The 13,883-nt window shown below is 36.9% G+C and overlaps 1 protein-coding gene across 5 annotated transcripts in view; it reads right to left on the reverse strand.

Moving 5' to 3' along the window:
• The window catches only part of LOC124642218, a 148,101-nt gene that overhangs the window by 38,574 nt on the left and 95,644 nt on the right, over window positions 1–13,883 (reverse strand). For all 5 annotated transcript variants that reach the window (XM_047180533.1, XM_047180532.1, XM_047180531.1 and 2 more), the window contains exons 4-9: window positions 9,725–9,809; window positions 6,721–6,937; window positions 6,083–6,199; window positions 5,471–5,578; window positions 4,905–5,055; window positions 4,206–4,309 (exon numbers count right to left, since the gene is read on the reverse strand). In XM_047180533.1, coding sequence (XP_047036489.1) covers window positions 4,206–4,309; window positions 4,905–5,055; window positions 5,471–5,578; window positions 6,083–6,199; window positions 6,721–6,937; window positions 9,725–9,809 — 782 coding nt within the window. The remainder of the gene's footprint in view (window positions 1–4,205; window positions 4,310–4,904; window positions 5,056–5,470; window positions 5,579–6,082; window positions 6,200–6,720; window positions 6,938–9,724; window positions 9,810–13,883) is intronic.

Consider the following 13,883-nt stretch of genomic DNA (forward strand, 5'->3'; position numbering starts at 1 on the left):
ACTAAAAAAATATATTTAAAAAAAAGCGTGGGGTGCATGGTGTCAATAGTTATAAATATTTTATTTACAGATAATGAGTACAGTGATTTTCATTTCGATAATATCTTAAAAAGCACCCCACGCTTTTTTTAAATATTTTTAGGGTTCCGTACCTCAAAAGGAAAAAACGGAACCCTTATAGGATCACTTTGTTGTCCGTCTGTCTGTCTGTCTGTCTGTCTGTCTGTCTGTCTGTCTGTCAAGACCCTTTATCTCAAGAACGCGTGGACGTATCAAGCTGAAATTCACATGAAATACTCAGGTCTATTGTCCCTTTAAGCTGTGAAAATATCAAACTTCTAAGCCAAGCCAATCAAAAGATACAGCCGATTATGTCGATATTTTCAACAAATTTTCGACACTCGCAAAGGAATCAAAACCTACAGGATACTTCCCGTAAACTCAGAGTCTTGAAATTTGGCATGAAGCATAGTCATATAATGCAAATATAGGAAAAATTGCGAAAATCTCATTTTTTTAGTTATATAATATAAAAAAAAATATTTTAATAAAATGAAACTTACTACCTTATTTCTTACGAACGAATAAAGGTATCAAATTGAAATTTATACCAAATACCTAGGTCTATTGTCCCTTTAGGCAGTGAAAAAATCAAACTTCTAAGTTAACGCGATCAAAAGATACAGCAGTTATACCGCCACCTTAGACGAATTTCCGCCACACGCTAGGGAATCAAAACCTACAAGGTACTTCCCGTGAACTCAGAATCTTGAAATTCGGCACGAAGCAGCGTTATATAGTACAGATAAAGGAAAAATTGCGAAAATGATAAATTTGAAGTTACATAAAATATTAAAATATTATTTTTGCTTACATGACATAAAATATTTTTTTAATAATTATAAACTTACTACCTACCCTTTTTCACATGAACGCGTAGAGATATTAAAGTTGAAATTCATATCAAACACTTCTTAAATTATGATTGCCTCTAAACTGTGAAAAATTTTAAATCATTCAAAGGTCATTGGGCACCTTAGTATGGAAATCATACCCACGGCGGATACGAACGAAATATAGCACAGTATAATGATAAAGGCTCTGATTTACTATGGCATTAGTCGCATCAATGTGAACCATGGGAATCTAGAGAAAATCAGGTGTAAACATCAAATATTTTCCTCATTTCAATGGGAATTTAAACAACCAAGTTTGACGGATTTGAGAAATCATTTCTTTGTAGTGAAAGAGTATACTCGCCGTTTATTTCCATTGTCATCAGGTCAGGATCTGATGATGGAAATCCTGAGAAATCGAGGGCAACTATCAGAAATTGTAGGCATGCATAGGATTAAAACTTGATTCTCAGATGTGTGTCTGGTGATACTATCAAACAGTGAAGGTTTAGAGCTTACCTGATGATGAAGACGTGAGAAAGTCGAGAGAACTCTATGTATGTTTAAAAAAATAAAAGATCCCATTAGTAGTGAATTCTCATCACCTAAAATAAAATAAGCTCCAACACAAGGTTACGTTATAAATTGTAAACGAGTTCCCATAACTATATCTGATCTTTGCTATCGATCCCACAATGGCAGTTAAACCTATCTATGTGGAAAGACTTCGCCACTACGAATAAAATAAGCCCAAACACGTGGTAGTTGCAACATCTCCATAATCAAATCAGCTCCAAACCTTCACTGTTTACCAGTACCCTCAAAAATATACTCACATGTCTGGTTTTGACTCGATGCGTGCCTACAATATTCAAGAGTTGCCCTCGATTTCTCTGGGTTTCCAGATCCTCATCAGGTCCTGGTCATCCGAATTGGCATCTTCCTTCTTTATGAAAAGTCTTTAACAATAAAAACTAGCATTGCAACCTGTACAATCGTCTGCAACTGCTTGTCTTTTATATTTTTCAAACGATCCTGGACATTCGTCTCCATGGAATTTTAATAAAATATTTATATTCAAAGAAACGTCATACCATTCTCCACGATTTAAAACTACTTTGATTCATGTCCACCAATTTTACAAAGCGGGTCAGATATGCCCAATGACCTTTAAGACATAATTAGTTATTTTCAATCAGATTTCTGAATGATGACTATAAAATGTTGTATATAAATAACTTTAATAAAATAACTTTTACAAGGTACTGGCCTACTATTTTAGTTATATTATAAAATAAAAAATATTACCTATTTTGACTCTCACGACATTACCATAACTATGATTGTTCTAAACTGAACGGTTGGCACGAGACTCACTTTTTATCTATACAGGATTTGTACGGAACCCTCGGTGCGCGAGTCCGACTCGCACTTGGCCGGTTTTATTTTTTGTATTCACACTATTATTAATTTATATTCATTGAAATTTTTAACACTGTTTTCTTAATTTAAATTCATTAAAATTTATTTTCTATTTTTTCGTTCGTTTTTCTATAAAAAGCGTGTCTTTAGTTTTTTTAAACTATTATTTATTTTCTAATTTTTAGTTTGTTTTAAAACTATTATTTGTTTTGTAGAATTAAAATTCTCTTTAGTATACAAAAATTTGTCAATATTAGAGAAAACGGCTAAAGATAATTATTGGAAATAAAAATTAACACCGAGTCCTGCCTTATCGACTGAAGAGAAAAATTCTAGAAAATTCTAATTAATTTTCTTACCTTATCGACTATAGATGAAAATTATATAAATTAACAAAAATCATATTTTGCAAATTGAAAAGCCTAGAAGTCGGTGTCTAATGGATGTTACTAAGTTAATTTTGCCACCGACTTCTAGGCCGATGCACCTAAAATTAGTTTTTTTTTTTGCTTTTTAGTGTTTTGGGAAGTCGGTTTAATTTTTTTGTAAAAAGGTTATTTATTTAAAGCTTTTCAGTGATACGAATAGTTGTCACTATCCATACAAGTGGGAAGTTCTCATCAATACAAAGAATATAAGTCCAAACGAGGTATTTTACATATTCAGTTGTCGAGTTCCCTCGACTTTCTCTGGTCTCCATCATCAGGTCAGCTCCAAACCTTCACTGTTGCATAGGTCTTGTCAATACGAATAATTTAAGCCCAAACACGAGGTAGTTTACATATTCAGTTGTCGAGTTCCCTCGACTTTCTCTGGTCTCCATCATCAGGTAAGCTCCAAACCTTCACTGTTGCAAAGGTCTTGTCAATACAAATAATTTAAGCCCAAACACGAGGTAGTTTACGTATTCAGTTGTCGAGTTCCCTCGACCCTCTCTGGTCTCCATCATCAGGTCAGCTCCAAATCTTCACAGTTGAATAGTGCTTTTAGGCGTACACCTGAGTGTCAAGTTTTTACCCTATGTATGCCTACAACTTTCGATGGTTGCCCTCGATTTCTCAGGGTTTCCATCATCAGATCCTGACCTGATGACTATGGGACCAACTGGCAGCTATTCCGAGTCGAACAAAAAAAGAATCGCGTAAATCGGTCTATAAACCTCGGAGTAATCGATGTGTATGTGTAACCTCCTCCTTTTTGGGAAGTCGGTTAAAAATGGAATAATTTTATCAAATTAGTGTATTGTCATCGGTCCTCAATAAATCTACAAAGTTTGAACGAAATCTGGCCGTTTAAAGTGGGTCAAAATCGCGCCCAAAGAAGTCGGTTACAAACCTACAAACATACAGGTGAAGCTAATAAAAAGCGTGTAAAAAGTAATCATGATAAGCAACATAATTCATTAAAAAATTAAGCTAGTGCTAAGAACTCTATGTTTGTCTTTAAAGTGACTAGGTTAGTTGGAAAGTGTATGAAAATGCATTTATTCAAAAAAATACTGAAATCAGCACTTTTTTAATTACTACTGATACTTTTATTTTTATGTTCAATGTTTTGTTTATGTTATTTGAACCCAAAAAAAAAATCAAAGCTTATGTCGTTGCTAATAAAAACACCTTAATAGTAGAAACGAACCACAATGAACTGGCAACACTTAAACAACGCAGTGTTATCCACCAACAAAAGTAAATACATCTATCATGCCAGTATCTGTCTAAAATACAAAACTTTTGCATCAAATGAAATAAAAAAATCCGTAGCTATACTTCACACACTTTACAACAACCAAAACACAACACTTTGCCAATATTATATCATAGCTACATTCTACACACACACTATTACAATATCTATCACATGCACACAAACACATACGTCTGTAAGTACCTGTGTGAGACAGTGGTGCGAGTCGCTGGTGGGCGCGGGGAGGGTGCCGGCGGATGACGCGTTCGATATCGGGGTCGAGCAACTCACTGTCGACCCTGAAACACCTGGAAATTTAAAAATCTGTATGTTAATGTATAGGTACATATTTAGTAATCTTCTCGGGGTTGTGGGATTGTTCGAAAGTGTTACCGCAGCCTTGGTACACAACATGCTACAGGTGGAATAAAGATGGGTCAGTAAAAGTAAAACTCTCTCTCGCTGCATTCACAGAGGTAGGGGGGTTATCTGATTTCATGTACCAAAATATGGGCAAGCCTCGACTCATTTGTGTCTTCATTGTCGATTGTCGATTGATCGAGGCTAAATAAATAAATCGGCATGTGATATAAAAAATATATGTAGTTACTTTATAAGACTAATTTTGCATTGATGCTACAAAACCTATGTAATTCTTGACTTTGGGCATACAACTTAGTTCTATTTAAAATCACAGATAATAAACCTAAAGGTTCACACATGAACAGCACGGCATATAGCTGCTGTTGTTAAGTGCAAGTTCGCTGTCACCACGTACATATTGGCAATTTTATATGGCAAGTTAATCACTGGGTTAGAGCCGTTCATGTTTATTGTTTTTTTATTAGAGTGTGACCGAGTTGATGGCGTAGCAATTTTCCTCTTAAACTTTCAAAAACTCACCATGCTGCGTATGATCAGAGCACTGGCTGTTGAGCGAGGATATAGAAGTGAGTGAGGACTTGCGGCTGCCGAGCCGCGACGCCGACGGCGAGTGCGGCGCCGACCCACTCTCCGCCCAGCCGCTGTAGCAGGACTTTATGTCGCATATCACCTGGAGAGAAATAAAATGAAATATCTGGTTTAACAGTTACAGATATCAAAAACCTTTGTTATCTACATTCAAAAGGAGAAAAGCCAGAGATTAAATTTATCTGAGACACAGGCATAGCAGGCAAAAACTTACGAAAGAAATCTATGTCAGTTTGCTAAATCATCTGCCAAACCTTCACAACTATATTGAGATGGAGTTCCAGGGCCACTAAATGTAGCAGATTACCGGGGTTTAGCATATAGCTCCTCAGCCCAGTTACCCGGACAACCCCAACTCAACCCCTCTCCCCTCTCTAAAATTTGGCTTATTTTCGTTTTTTTTTTCAGCAATCCGCAATCCACTGCTTCCCGGCGACTTTAGTCGGAACTTCGGTCCATCTAGCGGTACTTCTAAATCAAGCAATACGAGTATGTACCTGTAAACTAGCAGCAGGTAAGGTCCTAGGCTCGGCCGTGTGTCGGATGAGCTGCTCGCTGCCCTCCTGCAGGTGCCCAACCTCCGCTAGCATTGCCACTTCACACTCCTGGAACATACAATGATACCTGTTGAAGTTTGATCTGACAATAAAAGTAAAGATTACATTAAGATACATTTCCGTTACGATCAAAATTTGTGAAACCCCCCGTAGTGACCCCGTATGTGAAAGGTGCACCGATAACATTAATACGCGAAGATTTTTTGAAAACCTGAATGCTGTTTTACGGAGACTGGCATTTTTTTTTTCAATGAGATCCATTTTTGGATATGTCAAGAAAAAATCGCAAGATTTTTCCAGAGCCTTGCGGCAGTGCAATTTAAATGATGATCGAAATGTAAATGGTTTAATTTATGTTATGGCTATGTGTGACTGGCCTCTGGATAGCCTCAGTCAAAGGACATCAAACCATCCATCGTGGGTTATTTTCCCGAAGTTTTTACAAAAGCCAGCTATGCATCTGTGGACAGGCCTTCTTTAGTTCATAAAGATGAACTAAAGAAGGCCTGTCTGCCTATCTGCCTCCACGACACAAAAACTAAATCAGCTCACCACAACGGGATTCAGCAGCGACACGAAGTGACAGAAGCGGCTTCGTTCCTCGATGAGCGCGGCTTTCACCGCCTTCTCTTCCATGTCTTCTAGTTGTTGTTTACGCTCTTGTATATCCTGAAAGAGACGAAACGAAATTATGTAAAACTGTTGCTGTTTATCAGTACTTTATTATTGAAGTTTAAAATGATCGCATATATGGGCATATGTTTCAACGCCTGTAATTTTTAAATAGCAAGAATGAATTCTTCAATTTAGCTAGTTTTGTGTCAGGCGCTTGTAGTGTAGTTATAGATATATCTACTGTGCGGATTGGGATCCTATTATTTATACATCGACTACATACATAACCACTACAGGGTACAGGGCTCTTCTCGTACAGAGAGAGAATGAGATAAATCACCACCCATACTTAAGGCAGATTGGCGACTTTAGATCCAGGTTTCCTCAAGATGTCTTACTTTACTTACCTACATGCTCACTGAATATTTTATATTCAGTCCCCCCGTTACACCCCGTTAGTATCAAAGTTCAATAATCGTTTCGTTTTACCCGAGTTGGTCAGTAATCAACCCATCACAATAACAACAATTCAACATTAATCTTAGAACAACGATTTATACTCTTTCACCCCTCACCTGCATACAAACATCAGCCCTCTTCTTAGCATCGGGCGGCGCTCGCCTCGCCTTCCGCGCATGTCGCTGCGCCTCCGTCACCCTGCGACGCAGTTCCGCGCGGGCACGCTTGCACTCCCGCGCGTGTTCGCGGGAGAGAGCACCAGTTGAGCAAGTGCCGCGACGCCATTCGTCCGCTCGCTCTGACAGCGGTGTTATTAAAGTGTCCATTAGGACGCTGAAAAGAGATTTTGTTAAGTTAGTTTTTACACAAGTGCATCATTATCAGCCTTTGGTTTTCCTACTGCAGGATATATGACTCTTTTCATACAGAGAGCGAATGAACATTAATCACCACGTTTTCTTAAGGCGGATTGGCGATTGTTTTGCATTTTCATTCACCTTTAATAAGCTATTGGTGTCCAAGAGACCCTTAGAAAGTACATATTTAAATTATAATGTTACGCAGCCTACTTGCGGGACTTTCAATCTATCCACACACTCGTACTTGAGAGGCAAGTACTAAGGCTACCACTAGCTCACCACGAATCAGCCTTTTTCAGGCAAAAACCTAACTAAACATTGAGCATAGTATCTGGACATTTCTGCATCACATTTGTAGTCTATACTAATATTACAAAGCTGAAAAATTATTGTTTGAACGCGCTCAGAAACCACTGTTCCGATTTGAAGCATTCCCATATATCGAGGACTACATTTTATACGGATGAGGTAAGTACTTTTTATCCGGCTGCGCGAGTTAGCATCTACGCGAGAGAAACCGTATGAAAAAGTTAGCAAGGTATATACCACACAGAGTACTCCCCTATTGCAGCACACAAGGAAAACCCAGTCTCCAAATGCAGTCGAGTAAAACCCGTTTTATCTAGCACCGGGAGTCAGGTTATCTGGACAATCATAATATTGAAGTGTACGAGGTCATGCACGGTCGACGGACGAGTAATAATATAACTTGTCAGAGAACAGGAAAATATTTAGTTTATATCTTGTAGTGTATGTGTATGTGTGAGAAATGTTGTTTGTTTACTTTTTGAGTTGTGTGTGATATTTACGTGGTTTGTAATAATTTTGGTCTAATGGGGGTAAATAAACTAGTGTGAAAAAATATGTACCCCTAAATATTGCATTGACTTTTGTATACATTTTATTTATCCCCATTGTTTACATAAAATGTAGTTTCTTAGTATGTTCTGCGCAAACTGGTTGATCTGCTTACATGAGAGCAGGCGCCATGGTCGAAATCAGCCTTACACGGCACTATTATTTATCCCCAAATCAATATTGATACGTTTGTCTGTTCAATTAGCAAAGTTTAAATACGGTTAAACCCCATGCGTAGCTAGCTAGCAGAAGCTACCATAATAACATACTATCAGATGAACAAGTTGATTTCTTTGTCTCAGTAGTTTAGTAGACAAACTGGGTCCTATAAGAAAAAAAAGACAATAAACTGGTAAAACTAGGGTTATATCAATCCTTATGGACTGGTTTATTTTTCTATACAATTAAAGTAGTGTTTTTCGTAATAATAGTGTAAGTGTTTGTTATACTTAATGGGGTGTTTTCGTACCGTGAAATCGACATTGCGCGTGATAACTTAATAACAACTAACAACATTTACGATGTAACGAATGACATTCTGTTCGCTACCAATTGGTTTGTAATGGGTCGTTTAATGGTCACAACAAATGTAGACCATAGAAGTGCTTAATTTTATTTATTCATACAATGGAAGCGGTCGAATATGGAGCAAGCTACCAATTGGCAGACGTTTACGCAAAGAGAGTTGAGGCAGCTTCAATGAGTTATGGCGGCTGTTCTCATATAAGGAGATTAGCCAACTGCGCAGGACTGACATGAACGTGCTCTCCGATGCACGTATGTATAACATCACCAACTTCCAGGCTCCGGGATGGTTTGTGTAAGTATTTACAACCCACAAAACGATTTCGTCCCGACCCGGGAATCGGACCCGAGACCTCGTGCACAGCAGTCGCACATGCGTCAGCTAGACCAATGAGGCCACAGTCATATCATATGATATCGGTTATTGCATTCCATAATGTATAAATTAGGTGTAAAATATAAAATAATAGAGGTAGATACAATTAGGGACCCTGATGGGCACAGCAAAATAATAACAGATTGAGTAATAAATACTATTGTCACTTAAAAACATGTAGGTACAATAAAAGGGATCATGTTGTGTGAACACGCTTTATGTTGACCACAAATTACAGTTAAATATGTCTGACGTTACAACAGTAGTAAGACGTCACTGAATCTTTCAACTTTTTTATTTTATATCTGTGGTTTTGTGCGGTATTGTGACGCACATACATTTTCTGGTCTACTCGCTCTAGCAAACAGTGACAAATTGCGTGCGAACATTTCTATAATATTAGCGAAATGATAACTTTTGTGTGCTAACACGTGCTTTCAGTGGGACATGCGCCGATTCGTACATATTTTACAAATAGTTCGCGCATTTTTGCAAAGAATTTTGGTGGAATTACAACAATCATTAAGGTATGACAATGTATTGCATTACACCAAAATTCTTTGCGAAAAATGTAATTATACTTTTGTATTAATGTCCTGGTGGTCTATTGGGTAAAGAAACAACCTCTCAAGTATGAGTGTGTGGGTTCGGTTTCAGGTCAGGCAAGCATCAATGAACCTTTTCTAAGTTTGCATGTATCTTACTTTCTAAGTAAATCAATCTACTATAAAGTATAGACTATATGTCTGTGCCTAAAGTAGAAATAATACAGAATCTTATATACTCAGTACTTTGTTTATAGAAAATTATCAAATGACCCCTCCTGGTGCAGCGTGAGGGAGTGTCATACTCTTACTGGCTAAAACCTACCATGTTCCTTTTTAAGCCCTTTATGTACCAGGGCCGCGGTAACTCTTTCGAACTATCCCGCAGCCCTGGCAGGATGTACTCAGTACTGAGGTACAATTAAGTGCAATGACGTCACAATCCATGTTACCTTACCTTATAAACGTCTTCATCCTCGTCTCGATAGCTCTGTGACGTAGACAGACGCGCGTCAAAGCGGTACCGATCTCCTTAGTTGCACCTGTAACGAGGAAATTATTGTTTAGGAGGATATTGCTTATTGATATAGGTATAAGATGAAGATGATATATTGTGTGCGAAACCACGTCGTAAACATATTCCGTCTTACCACAAAAACTTTTAAACGTCAGTTTATGCCTTGTCTAAAAAAATGTCAAATTATGACGTTGACATATGGTTCATTTTGCAGCCAAAATTTTATTAGACAAGGGTAAAACAGGGTTTAAAGTTTTTGTAGTAAGGCCCATTATCTTTTGTATAACCCTTCCTCAATAACTAAATGTAGCTGAGTATTAGTATTTTGCAGTGGGCAAAGAACTGCTTATCGGACCTCCTCTACTCATTTATCAGAGGCACACAATACCATTCTTAAGACTGTTACCCTAACCCTCTTATTATAAAAACTGCCGCAAGTAGTGGTTTAAACCAGACTGAAGACGTCTTGGTTTGTTACGGTACTTACGATAGTCTTTACATCCTTATTACAAAACGTAGACTAAGAGAAGACTGTTTGGTACTTCGATTTGTCTGTGGTTGAAATAATATCCACAGATTATAAGCAACAAATACTTAAATCATTCGTTCAATCGTTCCGAATTCTATGCGCCGTTCCTTTTTACATTATTTTGTTAAGTCTATTTTGATGAAAAATAATTAACTATGATAATAAAAAATATATCTCTGCAGTTGAAAAGATTACTTTTTATTATTTAAAGGTAATTTTATATTTCTAGTATCTTTTAACGATATACGTGATCCAATTATTCTCTTTTAAACAACTATCGAGTTTGCGTGTATAACGGAACGTCAGCGCGCGTATCCGAGTTATGTTTTGTTTTTAGGTTAGAAATAACTTGGATTATTTTCATCTCGATTTAAATGATTAAATAAGACGTTGTGCATCTAATTAGAACCTCTTCAAAATTAAGTGCACAATAACTTACACACAGAATATCGTGTGCATTAAATTACCACAAAATGAAACAACATAAAAGTAGAAAATTATATTTTATTCCGATGTCTATTTATACAGTTAAACGCACTGATACATGTTGGACACTGTTCTTCATCACACAATCTTGTTCCCTTTCTCATCTTGGCATTTTTGTACATTTTAGCGAGCTTCCAGTCTTTTACAAACATTGCATATTACTGGCAGAGATACGGCGTGTAAAACGCCAAAATAGTCTTGAATCTGTAAATAAACAGTAGACTGTATGATAATCTGATATATTTTCGGAGTTTCATCAAAATCCATGTGGTAGTTTATGCGTGGAACGTAAACAAACATCCATAATAAAAACTTCCTCTCTTATACAATTAATTAGGATGTTTTGGCAACCTACTTGCACTGTAAGGGCTACTTACTTTATGGCGAGCCCAGTTGAGCATCATATCATCATCCTGGATTATCATCATGCATTCAATTGACTATTATTTCGAAAAACGTAAATCGATATTTACATCGAAAATTGTCGTCAGGTAATTTGAAGAGATTTTCTCGATGACGCACTCTGTTGGGTCCCCGGACACTCTCAATAGTATTCTAACACATCCAAGTATTCTAAATCACACATATTTATATCCACTTTCGTTTTTTTTCATCACAAAACAAATAACCTCAAAAGTAAATAATGTCGGAATTTGACGTTTGTCGACTAAGTACTGCAGTTAAACCATAGTTAAACTAGGGGGCTCGATGGTTTATCTTTTGTACTACAGATAGTAATAGGACTTGCGATAAACTGCGTTTTGTAATAACGTTTTTTCAAGGTCGTACTTAAAGCTGGATTAAAGGTAGTACAAAAGCCGATACTTATTTGATACCGCGTTTTATAATAAGAGGGTGAAAGTCTAACAGTAAGTTCAGTTAAGAATCACTAAATGTTACGATTATCAAAAAGTACAAAGGACGGCTGTTCTGGTCTCATAATTTAAAGTTCTACATGACGCAGTAACTCGTCATGACTTAGATGGTCACCCATTCTTGGACCTACCTCACCAAGAGTATTGACTTTTGATCGGTCGATCCGTGTAACTTTGCCACTAAAGGTCTCTGCACACAGCGGGTGCGGCGCGGCGGGACGGGACGGGACGCGACACTGAGCAGTTGTAATGTACTAGATATTACGCGTCGCGTCGCGTGGGACGGCTCTGTGTGGCGGCCTCCGTAATAATAATATAAAATAATAGCTTTTTTACACTATCAGACTAAGGAACTTCGTCAAAAGCCAAATAAATTCCGGAATGTCCGTGAATATCAACAAGGTTATAAAACATGCACTTTTATGAAGGTGCATCAACATTATTATGACAATAATTTATGGAGTAGATATGGTATTTATCACGGCTTGACCGAAGATCAAGACCACCGTGATACACTATCATTTTAATTAACAATAACAGAAATATAACGGCAGCTATTTGAAACTGGACAAAAAAGTGATGATATGGAAGCCTGATTGCTCGCAATGTACGAGTTTTTAAACCTAAATGATTAAATTAGAACCTAAATAAAATATACTTAACCACTTCACTGTCCACGATGTAGACACAATAGTTAAACAATCGGTGTGTATCACATATGACTCATGGAACAGGGAAATTATTAAACGCTAAAGATAATGCTAAAATATTGTAGCAGTTGGTATACCAATATATGGCGTGAACCCGTGGGATATAACTAGTAGCTACCTTCTCAGTAATACTATTCCCTGTTTCGTTACAGGTCCTAAAAGTGTTTTCACACCAGCAGTTTTGTCGGAGGTAGGTACTTAGGTATACGCTCGATGACAAATAAAACTTACGCAGGAATTTGTTGTCAATTGTTCATTTTCGCTCATAAACCGGCCATAGATCCCGAACGAGGCCGCGCGAAAAAACCACTAGTGTGGAAACGTTCAAAAGGAAAATATTGAAAGGAAACCTGGATTAACCGAACACGATAAATTATTGTAGACGTAAATATCCCTGACAGGTAAATTAAGCTCATTAAAGTGACTCATATGTCGTATCATAAATTATTTTTATGCATAAAAATACATTTCGCAACAATAGCCAATCTTTTAACTTACCCGTACTTGCTTTTTCCCTATTATGATATTTTTTGTTAAATTTTCAACCGTGATATCACAGAATAAGGTTTAAAATGTCTTAATTGTGACGATTCTTGCGTTTCTGTTTTGGTAAATACCAGGCCTAAGAGATAACTACATTATAGGCTTTTAATTAGCTCAGATTAATATTTATCCTGTTTAAATTGTACACACAATAATAAGTTAGTATTAATTAAAACCGCATTTAACGAGGTCGCAAAAGATAACACCATATTACATTAATTGGTCTTAACAAGGGTCCAGGTAAGAGGTAAGATAGACGGTCGCTCCATGTAAAACACTGGTACTCAGCCAGATCTGGTCATACTTGGAAGCCACCACAACACAGTTGGAAAAAGGCTAGACACACAGTCTAGCTTACTTAGCTACAAGCATTTTGAAACTGACTATCCTCGAAATACTCAAACAAAACTTTAAGTTCTACTTAAAACTATTTCTGTAGCAGAATACGTAACGTAAGAGTGGCAGAGAGAAATAATGATGTTTGAGATTAACGTTCCACTAATCAGCCGTAAGTAATTTTTCTTGTTAAGAATTAACTGTCATCGCATTTTCAAGTGAAAAACTAACTACCGGTACTTATTCGTGTTCGGTAATACACTTATAAAAACAATACATAAGGATGGCTTTGCAATAACAATGTTTTTTGTGGTTTAAAAGTAGCTCATATTGTTCCAATTTACCTACTTATGCGAAAACAAAAACAAGAATACGTGCGTTTATGTGTAATAATGATACAATAGAAATAACATATAAGTGGCTTTTTCCTTAAAAGTTACGTAGGCTTCTATTTAACTACTGGAACCAAGACCAGGTGAAAACAAAAAACAAAATAAGTGACCTAGGCAATATTAGGCATGTAAATCCATAGATGCAATAATTTCTATGTCAAGTCATGATTGCTACACGTAGATATAACATCAAAATAAAAATTGTTTATTGTTCCAACACTTCAGAAG

Source organism: Helicoverpa zea, chromosome 24 (assembly GCF_022581195.2).
Source record: "Helicoverpa zea isolate HzStark_Cry1AcR chromosome 24, ilHelZeax1.1, whole genome shotgun sequence".
Taxonomy (NCBI): Eukaryota; Metazoa; Arthropoda; class Insecta; order Lepidoptera; family Noctuidae; genus Helicoverpa; species Helicoverpa zea.